This window comes from Muntiacus reevesi, chromosome 3, assembly GCF_963930625.1.
Source record: "Muntiacus reevesi chromosome 3, mMunRee1.1, whole genome shotgun sequence".
NCBI classification, from domain to species: domain Eukaryota; kingdom Metazoa; phylum Chordata; class Mammalia; order Artiodactyla; family Cervidae; genus Muntiacus; species Muntiacus reevesi.
Genome location: NC_089251.1, coordinates 6,031,352 through 6,051,953, shown reverse-complemented (window position 1 = coordinate 6,051,953; position 20,602 = coordinate 6,031,352). Strand labels below are relative to the sequence as shown.

General features: G+C 48.8%; 2 protein-coding genes across 2 annotated transcripts in view; one reads left to right on the top strand and one right to left on the bottom strand.

The window, feature by feature from the left end:
* The window catches only part of HMCN2 (hemicentin 2), a 172,727-nt gene that overhangs the window by 13,189 nt on the left and 138,936 nt on the right, over positions 1-20,602 (top strand). The window contains exons 2-4 of the mRNA XM_065928266.1: positions 10,383-10,453; positions 12,068-12,226; positions 13,053-13,175. Coding sequence (XP_065784338.1) covers positions 10,383-10,453; positions 12,068-12,226; positions 13,053-13,175 — 353 coding nt within the window. The remainder of the gene's footprint in view (positions 1-10,382; positions 10,454-12,067; positions 12,227-13,052; positions 13,176-20,602) is intronic.
* Positions 1-20,602, bottom strand: part of C3H9orf78 (chromosome 3 C9orf78 homolog) — a 416,805-nt gene that overhangs the window by 377,675 nt on the left and 18,528 nt on the right. The gene's annotated exons all lie outside the window — the stretch shown is intronic.

Below are 20,602 nucleotides of genomic sequence, written 5' to 3'. Positions count from 1 at the left end.
CTAGAACAGAATCAGGTGCTTAATAAATATCAAAACAATGGTAGCTGCCCTTGTCGTCATCATCACCATCATTCTGGGATTCAGTATAGTCAATTATGTGGCTTTGGAGCCAATTATGTGGCTTGGGACATTATTCTAGATGAAATTCTAGACATTATTCTAGACTCAGGGAAGAGTCCTGGACGTGTGTGTTTCTGAGATTGGACATCTGGTGCCTGACTATGGCCTTGACCACTGGGATGCACAGAGTGGGTGAGGGGCTGGACCATCCATCACCCACGTGAAGGGCTGGGTGATTCTTCTTGTGCGTGATCCTATTATCCCAGAGGCTCCACACCCTCCTCTTGTCGAGTGGAAAAAGCTTCCCTATGGAGAGATAGTTTTGGGCCAGGCTTCTGGGGCTTGCATGTTCCAGCACAGCACAAGGAGAGCCAAGGTCATGGGTTTAATCATCCCTGTGGCCAGCAAGCCCTGCTCGGAGAGACTGCATGCCATATCTGCCCAACTGTTTGGCAAGTGCCCACCTTCAGTCACGAACCTCCCTCCCCTCCAGGAACAGGAATTTGGGACTGGGGAACAAGTGTCAAGGGTCTGCAGCTTCATGCATGGTTGAGAGCTTGGATCTGGGGTTGGATGGACCCAGGTTTGAATCCCATCTCTGCAACTTCCTCGTTGTACGATCTTGGGAAGTTTGCTTTCCCTTCCTAGCCCTCAAGTTCTCATCTATAAAACAGAGATAATAAATAGGAGGCTATAGGTTGCTAATTTTTTTTCCCTGAACAAATGTATATTAATTGCCTAGAACAGAATCAGGTGCTTAATAAATATCAAAACAATGGTAACTGTCCTTATCATCATTGTCACCATCATTCTGGGAGAGAGTATAGCCAATTAGGTGGCTTTGGAGCCAGTTATGTGGATTGGGACATCATTGTAGCTGGAACATGGTCCTCACAGAATTCTTGTCCTTCCTAGAATCTCAAAATGTGACCTTTTTTGGAAACAGGGTAATTGAAGATGTAATTAGTCAAGATGAAGTCATGCAGAAGTAGAGTGAGCCCTTAATCCAGTGTGACTGGTGTCCTTATAAGGAGAAAAGAGGCACAGGGAGGCGGCCCTGAAGCGATGGAGGCAGAATTGGAGTGATGCTGTGTGCACAAGTCAGGGAGCACCAAGGATTGCTGGTACCAGGGAGGTGAAGAGGAAGACAGCACGGGGCAGATGCTCCTCGAGAGCCTTCAGAGAAAGCATGGGCTGCTGACACCTTGTTGTTGGCCTTCTAGTCTCCAGGAGTGTGGGAGAATACACTTCTGTTGTTTAAAGTCACCAAGTTTGTGATATTTTATTATATTAATAGTGATACCAGGAAACTAGTGGGGCTTCCCTGGGGTCTCAGATGGTAAAGAATATGCCTGCAATGCAGGAGACCTGGGTTCAATCCCTGCATTGGGAAGATCCCCTGGAGAACGGAATGGCAACCCACTCCAGTATTCTTCCCTGGAGAATTCCATGAATGGAGGAACCTGGTGGGCTACAGTCCACAGGGTTGCAAAGAGTCGGACACAACTGAGCAGCTAACACTTTCACTTTCAGGAAACTAGTACAGATATTAACTACCACTTACGAGTTGTATGACCTTCACCAAGGTCTTGGCATCCTCAATTCTAACAGGGAACTGTTAATAGGACTGAGCTAAACTCTGTGAAATACTAAGTGCTCAATGCATTGAAACTGCTGCTAGGGTCATCACGCACTTCTACCTCCACCACCACCATCATCATCAGTGTCATCGGCATCAGCGTTATCAATGTCATCACCACTGTCATCATCAACATCATCACCACTGTCATCATCAACATCATCACCATCATCATCAACATCATCACCATCATCACCAACAGCAGCACCAGCAGCACCACCACCATCACCCACATCAAGTCATGCTAGGAAGGGCTTTTTATCTAGAGCCACCCCTGCCTGGACCCTGTGAGGGAAAGAGATGGACAGGGGCTTAAGCAAGCCCTCTCAGAGGGCAAACTCACATGGAGACATGCCAGGTGTCCTGCCCTGTCCTGGTACCTCACTCTGTCCTGCTGAAAGGCAGGTCTTGAAATGACCACCCTGCCGAAAGCACCCTGTCCTGGAAGCTTAGGGATGGTGAGTGATGATGTTGCGGCAAGTGTCAGGAATGAAAAATAAAGCCATGGGCCAGTATCAGGGAAAGACAAGGAGGCATCCATCTCTGTCTCACTGCCTGAAGCTGTAGATGGATGGGTGGGCGGGAGGACAATCGGACAGCAAGGAGGACAGGTGGAAAGAAGACCTTTGTGCCCCCATCCCTGTCTGGGCATCTTGATACCTGGTCCATTCCTGGAATGATGGGACTGGTCAGTAACAGTCAGTGCCCAGAAGTGTTTTGGGGATTATCTGTTCAGCACAAGGAAGAAATCAGACTAGTTCTGTGCATCAGTGTGTCTATGTATGTAAGTGTGCTCTCCCCTGAGAGCCTTCTTTGTTCAGAACTTGGGGCCAAACTTTTAAAATGCCCTGTCCCCTACCTCAAGAGGAATGATACACACTTTTGTTCATCTGGCCAGCTCTCCCTTAATATGGCCAACTCCCCTGCATGCCCTGAATAACCACCTTTGGTTTCCTGCCTCGTTTTGGATCTGTTTCTCTGAGTGGTGGGCAGCGAGTGGCATGCTGTGATGGAGGGCCTGGGGATCAGACAGGCTTCACATCCAGCAAGTAATTGCTGAGTGTTGACGATATGCCTGGCGTTGTGCTGGGCATAGGATAGAAAGATAAATGAAACTTCGGTCCTGACTTGAGGCTACTTAAACAGTATACTCTAACAGGATTTGTTATGAGTAAATACAGATTATTCATTTACTCATTTGGACAGTATTTCTTAAGCACTTACCATGTGCCAGACACTGAGGTTGGCACGAGGTCTATGATGATAAACAAGAGAAGGGATCACTGTTGGCATGATGTAGTCAATCAGTTCTTGTGCCAGATCTTCCCACCTGACCTGGAAGGACTCCTTTCCCCTCTCTGGCCTCAGTTTCACCGTCTTTTTAAAGCTGGGGTCTTCGGATCTCTTCATCCTCAACGTTGTTATGTTTGGCACGTAGGTTGGTAGTCAAATCATTTTCCCCCAAGCCCTTTCCTTTTGTTAAAATCTATTTTATTGACGTATGGTTGCTTTATGATGTTAAGTTCTGCTACACAGCAAATTGATTCAGTTATACATTTTGTATATTCTTTTCCATTATGGTTTATCACAGGATGTTGAATATAGTTCCCTGTGCCATACAGTAGGACCTGTTGCTCATCCATCCTATGTATAATGGTTTGCATTTGCTAATCCCAAACTTCCAATTCATCCCTCAGCCCTGCAGCCCCTCCCCCTCCCACAAGTTCATTCTCTATATCTGTGAGTCTTGCTTCCATCTCATAGATGAGTTCATTTGTGTCGTGTTGTAGATTCTACATATAAGTGATATGTGATATTTGTTTCTCTTTCTGACTTACTTCACTCAGTCTGATAATCTGTGTCCATCCGTGTAGCTGCAGATGGCATGATTTCATTCTTCTTTATGGCTGAGTAGTATTCCACTGTATATTTTTTAAAATATTCCACATTTTTTAAATCCACTCCTCTGTCAGTGGACATTTAGGTTGTTCTGTATCTTGGCTGTTGCAAATAATCCTGCTATGAGCATAGGGGTCCAAGCCCATTCTTGAAGGAGACAGGATGGTGGTGGTTGAGATAGGCCAGATAATGCCCCCCAGATACCCACAGAACTTGTAAATCTATCACTTGTCATGGCAAAAGGGACCTTGTAGAGGTGGCTAAGTTAGGAATCCCAAGATGGAAAGATGACCCTGGGTTGTGTGGCTGGACCCGTTGTAATCACAAGAGTCCTTCTAAGAGGGAGGCAGGAGAATCGGAATAAGTGAAGGAGATGTGATGACAGAGCAGAAGGAGAGGAAGCTATTTTGAGACTCGACATTACTGGCTTTGAAGATGGAGGGCAAAGACCATGAGCCAGGGAATGCAGGAAGCTTCCAAAAGCTGGAGATGACAAGGAAACAGATCCTCCCCTAGAGGCTCAGGAGGGAACACAGCCCTGCCGGCACCTTGATATTAGGACTCCTGACCTCCAGAAATGAATGCGTGGTGTTTCAAGACACTGAGTTTGTAGTCATTTGTTACAGCAATAACAGAAAACTAACACAGAGTCCGTAAAGTCCTTTCCAGGGATCACCAGCCCAGGGGATCCTCCAGGGCTCCTGAAATTTCCTGTGTCTTGTGTTTGCCATATGATCCCTGGCTGAGACACCCAGAGGTTACATGAGGTGGTTCTTGTTGGGGAACGTTGCTGAGGGGTGTGGGGGAGTTGGGATTGGGCAATTCCCCAAAGAATCTTCTTTCCTCTCAGTACAGAATATCTCAGAACAGCTTTGATGATGGAAAGTCAGACTTTAGACTGTAGGTCTGGCATTCTCCCCATCTTCCACTACAGGGCTGCCCATTTTGGTTTTCTCCATCCAGTAAAGTTGTTTAAAAAAAAAAAAGAAAAATGAGGGGAAATCCCAGAGGAAGCTGATGACCTACATTTTTACTTGACAAGTAGAACCATGGAGAGGATCAACTCCCTTTGACTACTATTATCCTTCCAAGAAATTTCAATACTTTGGCCACCTGATGTGAAGAACTGACCCACTGGAAAAGACCCTGATGCTGGGAAAGATTGAAGGCAGGAGGAGAAGGGGACGACAGAGGATGAGATGGTTGAATGGCATCACCGACTCTGTGGACATGAGTTTGAACGTGCTCTGGGAGTTGGTGACGGACAGGGAAGCCTGGTGTGCTATAGTCCACGGGGCTGCAAAGAATCAGACACGCCTGAGCAGCTGAACTGAACTGATCCTTCCATGGAAGAAAGAACGACCCTTAGCTCCCCAAGAAGGAAACAGATGGGCTGCAGAAGAAAGGGCAGTCCTTCCAACAGGAGCACATTTATGATAGCCATCTTTCTCATCTTGCTGTGATTGGGAGGTAATGTGACCAGCCTAGCACGGATCCAGCCTTGGGATCTGTCAGGTAGCCTGAGAGAGTCCCTCTGATAGATTGTGATGGAGGGGGCAGGGCCTCCCAGATTCAGAACCGGGCACTAAGACTTCCCTGGCAGTCCAATGGTTAAGACTCGGCGCTCCTAACGCAGGGGCCCAGGTTTGATCCCTGGTCAGGGAACTACAGCCATGTAGCAACTGAAATCCTGTCCTGCAACCCAGACCTGGTACAGCCAAATAAAATAAGACTATCACGTTTTGAAAAAAGAACTGGGCACTGCAGAGGCTTCTCTTGGTTTCCAGGCAAGGAGCAGTTGCCGATGATTCCTGAATGGGGGTGATATGAGCAATACTGGCCATGAAGGCAGCTCCTCTGGCATTGACAGTAGATGGATCAGAAGCAGGAATGTCTGGGGATGAGGAGGACAGTGATGGGGTTACTGAATTTGCATCCAGAGTCTTTACAAATGCCCTTCCCTTTGGCCCAGCAAGTCTGCTTATGGGAATGTATCCCAAGGAAACGATGGAACTGGTGCTTAAATGTGATGAAGATAAAGATGTTCTTAATAATATTGTTCATTATGAAAGTTGGAAGCATAACAACATGGGCAAGTCTTATCCAAAGGAAATAGTTTGTAGCCATTAAAAATGATTTTGAACAGAGTATTTGACCTTCTGGAGAGATGCTTGCAATATGTTGTTCACTGAAAGGAGTCAAGTTAAAAAGAGTATGTTATTTATATGTAAACAGAACTTCTGCTACAAGTAGTACTCATTTGTATAAGATTTACAAATATGCATGAACATTTTGAAAGTTATGTGTAAAAATAAGAGTCATGATTTTTGGTTGGTAGAATTCCCTGCTTTTTCTGCACGTCAGGAATTTCTATGTACAGTTCCATAGGAAGCAGTTGTCAAGAGCTCAGATTCTGGAGTTGCACAGGCCTAAGCTAATAGTCAATCCTGAAGGAAATCAACTCTGAATATTCACTGGAAGGACTGATGCTGAAGCTGAAGCTCCAATACTTTGGCTACCTCATGGGAAGAGTCAACTCGTTGGAAAAGACCTTGATGCTGGAAAAGATTGAAGGTTAAAGGATAAGGGGGCGACAGAGGATGGGATGGTTAGACAGCCTCACTGACTCAATGAACATGAATTTGAGCAAACTCCAAGAGATAATGAAGGACAGGGAAGCCTGGTGTGCTGCAGTCCATGGCATCGCAAAGAGTCGGACCTGACTTAGTGATTGAACAACAATGACAAAACTAATATTCTAGCTCTGATGCTTACTGGTTGTGTGTCTTTGGGCAAGTTACTTAGCTTCTCTGGGCTTTCATTTCTCCTCTGTAAGATGTGGGTAAGAGTTGGCTTTGCCAGGTGTGAGGGAGGATTCGGTGAGCTAATAACATACAGGCAACATCTCAGCACATGGGCTGATACACAATAAGTGCTTAGGAAATATCAGGATCGTTAATGTCATGTCTTTTTAAATGAATGTATGAAAGTTAAAGTGTTAGTTGCTCAGTTGTGTCCAGCTCTTTATGACCCCATGGACTGTAGCCCGCTAAGCTCCTCTGTCCATGGGATTCTCCAGGCAAGAATACTGGAGTGGATGGCCATTTCCTTCTCCAGGAGATCTTTCCAACCCAGGGATTGTAGCTGGATCTCCTGCATTGCAGGCAGATTCGTTACCATCTGAGCCACCAGGGAAATCCCTGGATAAGCAACAAGGTCCTACTGTATAGCATAGATGGCTGTATTTAATACCTTATGATAAACCCCGGGTTGGGAAGATCCCCTGGAAGAGGGCATGGCAACCACTCCAGTGTGCTTGCCTGAAGAATCCCCATGGACAGAGGAGCCTGGCAGGCTGTAGTTGATGGGGTTGCAAAGAGTCAGACACGACTGAGTGACTAAGCGCACGAAGTACGTGATAAACCATAATGGAAAAGAACATGAAAAAGAGCACATATGTATAACTGAATCACTTTGCTGCTCGGCAGAAATTAACACAACATTGTAGATCAACTATGCGTCAATAAAATTTAAAAACGAGAAAAGAAGAGGAAGATCAAAGAATTGCGTGTTCAGCTCATCAGGGCCAACTCCCAGCTGCTGAGCTTTTGGTTCCGAGCCAAGCATGGTGCTTCCCTGCCTGGCTTCACTGGATTCTCATGATGATCGTTCTCAGCGAGGAGATAATGCCTCGTTTTACAGATGGGGAAACTGAGGTTTGGAGCCGTGTAGTAAGCCCTGAGAAGCCCTATGGTAGGAGAAGGGTGGAAGCAAAATTCCAATCAGATCTGTCTGAGGTCAAGTGAGAGTCACTCAGTCATGTCTGACTCTTTGTGACCCCATGGGCTGTACAGTCCATGGAATTCTCCAGGCCCAGAACACTGGAGTGGGTAGTCTTTCCCTTCTCCAGGGAAACCTTCCCAACCCAGGGATCGAACCCAGGTCTCCCAAATTGCAGGCAAATTCTTTACCAGCTGAGCAACAAGGGAAGCCTAAGAATACTGGAGTGGGTAGCTTATACCTTCTCCAGGGGATCTTCCCAACCCAGGAATTGAACCGGAGTCTCCTGCAATGCAGGAGATTCTTTACCAACTGAACTAGCAGGGAAGCCTATCTGAGGTCAAAGGCCAAAGGTTTTGGCTGAATTAGTCACTGCAGTGTTCAGAAGGAGGGAGGCGGTGGAGACGACTTGGTAAAGGCCAAAGCAGGTGCAGAAGGAGGCGTTGGACATGGTGAATAAATATATAGCAGAGAGGCAGGGGCCACTGGGTAGAAGTGTGGTATAAATGTATATATACAGCCAAATATATATATTCAGCCAAATAAAACATATATATATATTTACTCAGCCATAAAAAAATGGAGTCATGTCATTTGTAGCAACATGGATGGACCTAAGAGGTTATCATACGAAACGAAGTCAGACAAATACCATATGAAATCACTTATATGTGGAATCTCAAATACAACACAAATGAACACATATCTATGAAACAGAAACAGACTCCCAGATACAGAGCCCAGACTTGTGGTTACAGAAGAAAAGCTGGTGTCCAGACGCTTCTTTGATAATTGTGGATGAATGCACGTGCTTCATTGTCTAAGAACTAAGGTTGGTTGACGAGTTGCCAAATACAGGGATATTTTTTAGAGAGTGATTGGAATTTAGAATTCTTAAACTAAAAATAGCCCGTGACTAGAATTCACCAAGAACTCAGATGAACTGTTTCCTAAAGAAGTCGGATGTCCACATCACCTTGCAAAACCCTCATTGTGCACATGTCCACATGGTGAGTTGGAATTCTGTCTCAGTTCTCTGTGCACTGGTCGTCTTGTCTTATGTTAGCTGTGGCTTTCAGTGACTTCTCTTTAATAAAAGACTTTTTTATTAGGGAAAATGTCAAGTTTATACAAAGTAAGCAGAATAGTGTAATGAATCCCTGTATCTCATGTGGCTCAGCGGTAAAGAACCCGCCTTCAGTGCAGGAGACACAGGAGACATGGGCTTGATCCCTGGGTCGGGAAGATCCCTTGGAGAAGGAAATGGCAACCCACTCTAGTATTCTTGCCTGGAAACTTCCATGGACAGAGAAGCCTGGAGGGCTACAGTCCATGGCTTCACGAAGAGTCTGACACAAGGGAGCATGCACACATGGATATATCCCCATCCCCCAGCATCACCAAATACCCTGCAAAACCTGTCATTCTTGTTTCCTCTATTCCTCCTTCCCTACTCCACTCGACCACTCAACGATGATCGTTTTTTATGGGTTTTTTTTAATGAGATAAAATTTACAAACATTGAAATACTGAAAATCTTTGCTTTACACTTTTGACAACTGGATACACCCAGGGAACCCACATTCCCATCACAATATGGAACACTCCTGCCTTCCCAGGCAGTCCTTTTGATTTCCCTCTCCCCTAGACAACCCCTGATCTGACTTATTTCAGCTTTGATTAATTCTGCCAGTTCCAGAGCTTTCTGTAAGTGGAACCATATAGTAGACACTCTTCTGTGACTATCTTCTTTCGTGCAGGACTGTATCTGTGACATTCATCCATCTGGTTGCCTGTACTGGTAGCTTGTTCTGTTTTCTGGCTGAGTGGTATTTGATTACATGAATGTACCGCAGTTTGTTTATTCATTCACCAGTTGATGGACAGCTGGCTTGCCTCCAGTGCTGGGCTATTGTGAATACAGCTGCTATGAATATTTGAGTACAATTCTTTTTTTTTTAAAAATTTTAATCAGAGTATAGTTGTTCTAAAATGTCGTGTTAGTTTCTGCCTGTGTGAATGCTAAGTCACTTCAATTGTGTCCGACTCTTTGTGACCCTATGTGCCGTAGCCCACCGGGCTCTTCTGTCCATGTGATTCTCCTGGCAAGAATACTGGAGTGCGTTGCCATTTCCTTCTTCCGGGGATTTTCCCAACCCAGGGCCTGAACCCAAGTCTCCCCGTGTCTCCAGCATTGCAGGAGGATTCTTTACTGCTGATCCACCAGGGAATCTGTCTCTGCAAATGGCACAATTTCATTTCTTTTTATGGGTAATATTCCATTATATATATGCACCATATCTTCTTTATCCATTCCTCTGTTGATGGATGTTTAGTTTGTTTCCATGTCCTGGCTACTGTAAATAGTGTTGCAATAAACATTGGGGTGCCTGTATCTTTTGGAATTATAGTTTTTTCCAGGGGTTTGCCCAGGAGTGGGATTGCTGGGTCATATGTTAGTTCTACTTTTAGTTTTTTAGGAACCTCCAAACTGTTCTCCATAGTGGCTGTATCACTTTACGTTCCCACCAACAGTGTAGGTGGGTTCCCTTTTCTCTAGACCCCCTCCAGCATTTGTTGTCTATAGATTTTTTGTTGATGGCCAATCTGACCAATGTAAGGTGATACCTCATTGTCATTTTGATTTGCATTTCTCTAATAATTAGTGACGTTGAGCATCTTTTCCTGTTGAGCCTCTTAGCCATCCTGACATCTTCTTTGGAGAAACATCTGTTTAGGTCTTCTGCCTACTTTTTGATTGGGTTGTTTGCTTTTTTGATGTTAAGCTGCATGAACTATTTGTATGTTTCAGAGATGAAGCCCTTGTCAGTTGCTTCATTTGCAAATATTTTCTTCCAGATCTGATCCTGGCAGCTGCTCCCTCACCCCTCCACACTTTGTGGGGGTCTCTGAGGCCCAGGCTTCGGCCCCTCTCAGTTGCTGCCCAGCCCATGGAGGTTGTGCGTCTGGGGGTCAAGCCCATCTGGTCCTCTCTTCCCTACAGATATTGGCCCAGTGACCCTCACGTCGGACCCAGCGGTGTTTCAGAGGGAGCTGAGAGAACTCTATGTGCAGGTGGGCTGCCCCACCTGGCTGCTGGCCCCCTGTGCCCTTTGTCCCAGACCAGGCCAGAGGCCCAGGTTATTGCCACACCTAGGGACCAAGATGGTGCTTCCTACAGTGACCTGCCACCCAACTCTGCCTGGGGCTCCCCCTCAGCTTGGAGGTCCTGGAGATTCCATACTGCTTGGGGTTCCTTCCTTTATTCAGTGACCAAATACCTACAGGAGTCCCTGGGCCTGGCACCTAGTAGGTCTTATTATTGACCGCATGGATGCAGGGGTGGGAGGAGGGGGTATATGACAGCTAAGGGAAGATGTATGCCTGCTAAGTCGCTCAAGTGTGTCCTATTCTTTGCGACCCCATGGACTGTAGCCCACCAGTCTCCTCTGTCCATGGGATTCTCCAGGCAAGAATACTGGAGTGGGTTGCCATGCCCTCTTCCAGGGCATCTTCCAGACCCAGGGATGGACCCTGTGTCTCTTATGTCTCCTGCATTGGCAGGTGAGTTCTTTACCACTAGCACTGCCTGGGAAGCCCAAGGGAAGGTGCAAGAGAGATCAATTCAGACCCCCAAACCCAGCCCGAGACTGGGTCAGATGTCCCATGGCTACCAGGGCTTTTTGGCCACACTGAACACCCTGGTCCAGCCTCTGTTTTCCTCCTGCCAGCTTCCTGAATGCAGTTCTCTGATGTTCCAGCTCACTGCCAAGTCCCCCAGGGCCCAGAACAGGGCCTGGCACACAGAACGAATGAGTGAACCAAGGAGAGAAGCATTTACTGATGTTACCTTGTGCGCATCCTGATTCTGGTGCTGGATGTGCAAACCTGGGGAGGCAGAAAGCTCCCGGCTTGGGAGTGGGGAGGGAGGGCTGTGTGTTTATTTGGGATTGACTCCAAGGTGGGTTTGGTTTTCCCAGTGATATCACTTCCCAGCTCAGTGATAAAGAACCCACCTGTCAATGTAAGAGACTTGACTTCAATCCCTGGGTCCAATCCCTGGGTCAGGAAGATCCCTTGGAGAAAGAAATGGCAATCCCCTCCAGTATTCTTGCCTGGGAAATCCCATGGACAGAGGAGCCTGGCGAGCTACAGTCCATGGAGTTGCAAAGAGCTGGACATGACTGAGTGACTGAGCATGCAGGCATGCACCAGGGCAGGTTAGAGAGAAGGCTTGACAAGGCGGCTTTGAATGTTTCCCTCTGCCCACCCCTCCCCCTCCTTCCCTGGTGAGCCTTCTACCCCTCTGTCCTCCAAGCCGTGGCTCACTCATGCCTTCTTTGGTGTACCTGTTAGATGCTTCCGTGGCTCCATCCTTCGTCCTCTACTTGTAGCACTCATCACCATGGTGATTAAATAACTGTATCATGTTTATTAATGTAAAGTCTGCCTCCCTGCCAGACTCCATGGGAAGGAGGGACCATGTTCCTCGGGCATGAGTGAGTGAATGAAGAAATGAATGAATGAATGATAGATGATGCAGGTGTGTCTCAGGGAAGGGTTAGGGACCCTTGGACAGGTGGGACAGAAGCCACTGAAGGGGACGCCGCCCCCCCCCCCCCCCACCTCCCAGGGTGGATCCCACCTGGAGGAGGTGGGCGGCAGTTGCTGACCTGCCCTGTCCTGCAGGGAGGCGGGGACTGCCCAGAGATGAGCTTGGGGGCCATCAAGGCTGCCGTGGAGGTGGCCAACCCCGGCTCCTTCATCTACGTCTTCTCGGACGCCCGTGCCAAGGACTACCACAAGAAGGACGAGGTGCTGCGGCTCCTGCAGCTTAAACAGTCGCAGGTGAGCTACTGGCAGGGGCTCCGGGGACCACTGGGGTCTCCGAGGGCAGCCCCGAGTCCCCGCTGGGAGAGCGGAGCTGGGGCTTCTCCTGCACAGCCTGGGTTCCAGTCCGTACCAGCCGCGCTGGCCAGCCCGCTGGTGGAGCCGGGCTGCGAAGTCCAAGTGTGTTCTCATGCTCCGGCCCCGCCCTCCGGGCTCACGCCTCCCTGGCGGGGGCCGACTTTTGATACAAACCGCAGCACTCCTCCACTCCTTTCACACCCCGTCCGAGTCTGGGCGATCCATCTTCCTCCTGGCATCTCCTCTGCTCCCCGTCTGTCATTCTTCACCCATTGTCTCAGGGTCTGGAAGATGCGCTGGGGCTTTGCCTCCTGGCTGTCACAGCGAGCGGTGGGGGAAGCGGGGATGGGGTGGGGCTGCAGGGAGGAATCCCTGGGGAAGACCTCAAGAGCTGGGACTCCTCTCTGGATGGGAAAACTCCTTTGTTCTCTCATCTAGGAAAAACGCGGGTTCTCCAAGGTTCTTCTAGCTCTGCGGCGTCTGGGGGCCACTTGGAGCAGAGTCGATTTCACTCCCTCCCTTGTAGATTTCATAACGGCTCCTGGTGTATTCCTGGCCAGTGATGGACACATGACCTGCATCCATCCTGACCCCCATGGGGCGGGAACTCTCATCATTCCCATTTCACAGGTGGATCACCCGAGCCCAGAGAGATGACAGGGCTTCCTCCGGGTCACTCCCTCCTGGTTCTGGCCGCCCTTCCCCACTCCATTCACACCGAAGGTGGTGAGGACGCCAGGAGCCAGGCTGCCCGTCTGTCTTCTAGGTGGTCTTCGTGCTGACGGGGGACTGTGGTGACCGCACCCACCCTGGCTACCTGGCCTACGAGGAGATCGCTGCCGCCAGCTCCGGGCAGGTGTTCCACCTGGATAAGCAGCAGGTGACCGAGGTGAGCCTGCCCCGACATCCCCGTGTCCCTGGGCGGCTCTGCCCGCCGCTGGCTTCCAGGAGCAGTGCTGAGTGCTTGCCTCACAGCAGGAAGCCTGATGCTAAGGGCTTTTTGACTTCGTCTTGTAGAATCCTCTCAGTCCCCAAAAGTAGGTGCTGCAGGTATTTCAGTTTTGCCGGTAAAAATGCCTGGGGCCTGAAGGAATATCCTGGGTTTTAAACCCAGGATCCCCAGCAAGTCCAGGCTGGCAGGATGGATCTAGCAAAGCTCGGCAGAGTAGGGATGTTAAGGGGAGCTTCTCTCCAGAGTCGAGGAGCCCAGGGGTGGCTGGAGGATCACCAAGGCCATCAGATTCAGGCTGTGTTGCTGGGACAAGCCGTGCTTGAGGACTTGGCAGCGAGGGGCTTGCTTGACACACTGTGGCCCGACATGCAGGGCCGCCGATGGCCCAGCTGACCAGGCGTCTGTCCTGGTCTTGGTCTTGGAGCAGGAGCCCCTCCTCCCTCCCCTCCGGGCTCTATCAGTTGCTCGATCTCTCCCAGTTCTCCCTCTGCCCTGCATGTCCATTCCTCCCCAGGAGCCAGAGGCATCCTTCCAGTGGCATGCTGGTAAATGTTTCACGACCATCTCTCTCTGGAAGGAACAAGAATGCCCATTTCCCCGGTATAAATACTCCGACTTGGGCTGGTTTCAAGCCGCCGTCATAAAGTCATGGAGCATGGGAAGTGATGCTCACAATCTGCCGTCTTGAGCCTGTGTGAGCCAGCTCCTACATCCCACCGGATCCTCTAAAACAAATTCGACCAGCAGGCCTCCCCACGTAATGCCCTGGGGAAGGTCCAGACGCTGATCTGAGTTCTGCCTCTCCCAGCCCATCGCCTGTGTTTCCCCGCTTGCCTGCTGCTGCCGCTGCCTCTCTGCTCTTTCTTCCATGTCCTGTGTCTTTTCTACCTCAGGGCCTTTGCTCATGTGGCTTCTTTTTCCAGCTCCTCCTCCCCAGTTCCTCATCTTTCCAGTCTGAGTGGAATCACACCTGCCTTGATTTTTGTCAAGATTAAGTTTCCTTTCATACCCTCCTCAAAGCTCCCTGGGGGGCTTTATATAATCATAATTTTACAACCGTGTGATTATTTAATGCTGTTAGGCTATGAGATCCCCGAGGGCAGGGCCCTTAAGGTCCCATTTGCGACTGTGTCCCCAGCACCTGGCGCAGCCTCCCGCCTGGAGCAGGTGCTTGCTGAGTCGATGGAGACAGACACCTAGGGAATCGATGACGTGGGGTCCCTCGGGCTGGAGAGAGAGGAGAGTGGGAGGAACAGCATCTCTGAGGCCGCTGCGGCGTGGCCTCCCGCCAGCCCGTGTGTTGTATATTTTCGTCTCCAGGGCTGTGTTTAGGTTAGCGCCTTGGCTCCCTGTTGACAGATGGCGTTTATGGTTCTCTGCGACACGCCAGGATTTATTTCTTTTGGCATGTCAGTCTGCTCTGGCACCGAGCCGCCCAAGCGAGGGTGGGAAGCATTTCAGAGTGGAGTGATGGCTTGGTCCTTGTTTGGGGGTGCATCTTATCTGGGCAGTTGCTCAGGAACTGGGTTCCTGCCAGGGGTCAGTCAGATGCCAGGCAGCAGGTGAGTTGGTGGAGGACGGCTTGCTCGGGTGTGGGGCTGGACTCTCCAAGCCTCTCACTCGAGACATGGAACCTGGGGCGATCCCCTGGCTCCTGGCCTTGGTGCCTGCCTTCTGCTATAGCCTGGCTGGGCAGCACCTGTCTGATGTACTGGGATCTCCAGTGGCCAGGACTGGTTGCCCCTGGGTAGGGGCCTGGGTCCCTCCCCTCCCTGCAAAGAGCGCCATCATCTGTTAGCTTCATGCCTTGTACCTGGCCCCTTCCAGATATCCCCAGACATTTGGCAATGGTCCCCACCAACCTCCACCCCCAGGAGAGAGGAAGCGGTGCCTTTGCCTGGCTAGAAGCTGCCACAGTGCCCACACCCTGCCTGTTTGCCCTTTGACCTTTTCAGAGCATGTCTGGTGAGCCAGGAGCGGCACATTTTGCTCTCACTTTTCTCTTTGTTTATTGAGCACCTGCTACATGCCGGGGCAGCTTTAGGTGCAGGATGCCAAGAGATAATCCATCAAGCTTAGATTTCATGCTTTCAGGCATTTAACTTTCTCTGCCTTTGAGATTCTGGAGTGACAAAAGGAAGGTGAAGATCCTCTCCCCGCTGGCAGAGGTATTTTGGAGCTTTTGCCATCCTTCGATGGCCAGTGGGGGTGGGCATTAACCAGGGGAAAAGCGAACTGCCCCCTGAGACAGTGAGCGGGGAGGGGACGGGAAGGTGGAATTAACAGGTGAGGAGACACAGTTTCTGGAGGTGACCCCGTTCTGGATCCTTCTCTGGGGAGATGGGGTGGGAGGGGGTGTCGGGTCACATGCTGGCTTCAGACTCCTCTCCAACTCTGCCACCTGTCTGCTCTGTGACCTTGAGCATGGCGCTTGACCTCTCTGGGCCTCCGTTTCCTCATGTTCACAGTTGGGTCATGAGGGCCCCTGCCTGGAGAGATGGTGGCGAGGATGGGAGGAAGACCCACCCTTGGGAGGGAGCCCTGAGTGAGAATTAGTGGTGGCCACGGAATCTCCAGCCCCGTGCTTCGATAGGGAGTACAGAATACACACTCGCAGAGGTCCAGGGAGCCCCCCTCAAGATTAAGAGCTCTCTCGGGATAAGGTTCTCAGGAAGGTAGAGCCAGGGGACAGTGCCCATGATGCCCAGTTGGCAGAGGCCCTCAATTTTCTGATCTGTGGCTCTTGAGGTCCATTCAGTGACCACTCCCCCCCATCCTGCCTCACTGCCCCAGCTTCCTCAGCCTCTCTGGCTGTCAGATGTCTGGGAGGAGCCTTGGTTGGGGGTGGTGGTGATTTATCTGCTGCGAAGGGCTGAGCGGCAACCATCTGGCCAGGGTAGCAGCGCCAGATTCTCTCATTCCTTCCCCATCAGTGACAGAGAGACGAGACCCAGCGCATTGCTGGCTCCCAGGCCCCTGTTCCTGCTGACATCTGGAAGTCATTACCTTTGCAAATAAACATTAAGCCTGCTTGATGAAGCCTCTCTGCTCAGGAGTGTCCCTAGATTTCCTCTCTGAGCCCCGGAGCCATCGCCAGGTCCAGCAGGCTTTGCCCCCAGGCCCGGGCCTGCAGGGGTCTGGCCTTGCTGTGGAGTCAGAGGGTCTGCACCCCCAGCTCTGGAGCGGCGATGTGTTACAGGGCAGCCCTTGTGCGTGGGCCGCCTCCTGATGGGGTCGCTGGCCTTCTGGCCCATCTCAGCCCTCTCTCCGTAGCGTATTTCAGTAGCCTGAGCTCTTGGGCATCTTCTCTCCATCAAAACATCCTAGAAAGAGCTTGTCATGACAGTTGCAACACAGTAGCGGGTGTGGGATGCGTCTGGGTAATTGTCAGATGGTGCTGCCACCACCACCTGCCAGCTTTGCTCGGTTATGATTTGCTCCTGACCCCTGACTAGGCCTGGCCCTGGGCAAGGGGACAGTGGTCAGAGAGCCGTTGCTCTGCTGTGGGGGAGCTGCCGCACTTGCTGGGCCAGCTTCTGTCCGCCTTTCTAGCTGGGATCCTTGGCTGCCACGTCCCGTCCACCCCCGCATGGACAAATAACCTTGTCCTCATTTCTTAACCCGAACAGGTGGGATCTTTTTAAGAGAAACATTATTTAGAAAGTCGGGCAAAAACAGAAGAATAAAGTAGCTCCAAATGTAAAAACAGAAGAGTTTCAGAACACAGGATTCCTGTCCCGTGATAACTGAAATCTTGCTGTAAAATCTAGGCACATGTGTTTCAGCTCGGTCTCATCAAAACGTAGTCACTTTCCAAATCTCGAGCAGTTCTTCCAATTCCCTTCTGTTCCCTTTCTCTTCCATGGAAGATCACGTGGTAGGCAGAGCTGAAGGACTGTGATGTAGAGCGAGGATGACCAGTATGTAGCATGCCAGACACCACTTTCTAATTCCATATCCATGGCAGACATTGCTAATCAATTACAGATCTTTTTCTAATTGAGTCTGAATGTGGCTTCGCGTTTCTCCAAATGGCATTCCAAGAAGTCACTTCCAGTTGATTAGAGTTGGCAAGTGACAACAGTGCACTATGGTTGCTCAGGTATATTTTAAAGTCATACTTGTAAACATATACTCGTTCCTTTTAGATGATTTTTACTTAAAAATTCCTATGAGAAGTGTCAAAGATATTGAAAAGTAAAAAAAAAAGTACTATCTAGATTTAGCAATTCACATTTTTGCTCCAGCTGCTACATATCTCTCTCTCTATACTTTTTGTTGAATCATGACACCTTATCCATAAATAATTCAGTGTGGATTAAAAAAAATAGACTTCAGCATAACCCATAGTATCACCTAATATAATGAATAATACTTTGCAAGTATCATCTAATGCCAAGTCCATATTTAAATTTCTCTATTTGTCCTCAGGGTGTTAAATCAGGTTTTAATCAAGGGCTGTGCACTTTATGGGGTTGTTATGTCTGTTAAGTTTCCTTAAATCTGGAGGGGATCCATCCTTTTTTCAGGCCACTAACTTGTTGGAGAGGCGTTGGTTATATGATGTCCTGTGTTCTGGATTCATCTGATTGCTTCCTTATGGTGTCCCTTAAGTGGTCTCCCCCGCTTGTGCCTTTACTCCCTCTAAGCTGAAAAGTGAAAGTGTTAGTTACTCAGTGGGGTGTCTGGCTCTGTGCGACCCCATGGACTGTAGCTTGTTAGACTCCTCTGTCCATGGGATTCTCCAGGCAAGAATACTGGAGTGGGTTGCCATGCCCTCCTCCAGGAGATCTTCCTCACCTAGGAGTCGAACCCAGGTGTCTCGCAGTCCAGGCAGATTCTTTACCGTCCGAGTCTGGAAGTTAGCTTTAAATGACTATTCAGATGGAGGCTGACCTTTGTGGCAGGAGTATTTCATCCTTGGTGCTCTGTGTGTGTTTTCTTTTGCATCACACCAGGAGGAAAATGATGTCTGATTGTCCCCGTTACTGATGACCAGTTTGATCGGTTAAAGTGGTGACAGCCAGCTCTCTGCATGGCAAGCCTTTGTTTTTTCCTTTCTGACCCAAGGGGTCGGTGGGGTCACTCTGGGGCTCTAGTTCCCCAGGAGCTTTTCATCTCATGGTTTTAGCATTCACTGAGGATGCTTGCCTGAAACAATAATTTTATTAGGAGGTTGCAAAAAGATGATTTCCTAATTGCATCATTCCTTCCACATTTGTTAATGGGCGTTCTCCCACGAAGAAGAGCTTTTGCTTCTCCAAAGGGGTGATTTGGTTCCTCTGAAGTCACGGTTCCTACTGAAAAAATAGGGATCACACTTCTTTCTCTTTAATTAGGAATTTGCTTTTATTGGTGGCAAATGAGGTTTTGTTGTTTTGAATTTTTATTTTCTTTTTTGAGTATTTTTGTGGCACTTAGATTCCATGGTGCTTCCCCGGTGGCTCAGACAGTAAAGAACCTGCCGGCAATGCAGGAGACCCGGGTTTGGTCCCTGCATCGGGAAGATCCCCTGGAAAAGGGAATGGCTATCCATTCCAGTATTCTTGCCTGGGCAATTCCATGGATAAAGGAGCCTGGCGGGCTACAGTCCACAGGGTGTCAGAGAGTCAGACAGGACTGAGGGACTAATTTAGATTGTATAATTCGGTGTGGTTTGATTGATTATAGTCATTATTCTTCTGGAGGCTCAAAGTCTCCCACATTTAGCCAACAGGAGCTCCTTTATGCTGGCTCCTGTGTCCTTCTGATAGGTCTCCATTACTCTTGTTTTTTGTCTTGTCACATAGCTTGCAGGATCTTAGGTCCCTGACCAGGGATTAAACCTGTGTCCTCAGCTGTGAAAGCTCAGAGCCCTAACCACTGGCCCTCCAGGGAATTCCCAGACCTTCCTTGCTTTATGAAACTACCACATCTCCTCTTTAGCAACAGCTAAAGAGGCTTTCCTTAGATATTGCCTGCCCCAGACCGGAAATCAGCCATTTCTCCAAGGAACTCTGGGGGAAAACAGTGGTTAGAAACCACTGGGTTCTGAATTCACTTGGGATAAATTTATATTTAAAGAAAATCCTTGCAGCTCTCTCCGGGCCTTAAGAGAAAAGTCTTGGTTGAGATTTCCTTCCTTGCTTTATCCTGCAAGAGACATAAAATGGTTTCACAACCACAATATGGCTAGTTCTGATTGTTGGTGTTGTTGTTCAGTTGCTAAGTCATATCTGACTCTTTGTGACCCCAATGGACTGCAGCACACCAGGCTTCCTTCCCTGTCCTTCACTGTCTCCTGGAGTTTGCTTAAATTTATGTCTGTTGAGTCGGTGATGCCATCCAACCATCTCATCCTCTGTCACCCCCTTCTCATCCCGCCCTCTGTCTTTCCTAGCATCAGGGCCTTTTCCAGTGAGTTGGCTCTTTCCATTAGGTGACCAAAATATTACAGCTTCAGCTTTAGAATCAGTCCTTCCAATGAATATTCATGGTTGACTTTCTTTAGGATTGACTGGTTTGATCTCCTTGCAGTCCAAGGGACTCTCAAGAGTCTTCTCCAGCACCACAGTTCAAAAGCATCAGTTCTTCAGCACTCAGCCTTCTTTATGGTCCAACTCTCACATCCATACCTGACTACTGGGAAAACCATAACGTTGACTGTATGGACCTTTGTTGGCAAAGTGATATCTCTGCTTTTGAATATGTTGTCTAGGTTTGTCATAGCTTCCCTTCCAAGGAGCAAGTGTCTTTTAATTTCATGACTGCAGTCACCATCCACAGTGATTTTGGAGCCCAAGAAAATGAAATGTCACTGCTTCTGCTTTTTCCCATTCTATTTGCCATGAAGTGATGGGATTGGATTCCATGATCTTAGTTTTTTGAACATTGAGTTTTAAGCCAGGTTTTTCACTCTCCTCTTTCACCTTCATCAAGAGGCTGTTTAGTTCCTCTTCACAGGAGACATAAAACGATTTCACAATCACAATACAATTAGTTCTGCCAACTGCCAATTGCTAAATAAAGGTTTCTTTGCACTTTCTTTTTTCGCCCTCAGGGTGACTCTCACTGAGAAAGTACAGTGGAACTCCTTGGTTTCTGATTGACTTGGCGCTAACCCTTTCCCTCATATTGGGGTTATAGTATCAATTTGTCCTACAGTCAGTTCATGTTTCATTTTGATTCTGTTTTAGAGTTTGCACAGGATGCTTCTTGACGTAACTTGCCTTGAAAAGAGGTGGTTCAAAACTGGAGAGGTTCCCCCTCCCTCTTTTTTGGTTTTCTTACTGGAACCTGGGTGGCTCAGCTGTTGCTAAAGAGGAGGTGTGAGCTGGGGTGGGGGGTGGCTGGAGCTGAGCATTTGTGAGATGAACTTGAGGACC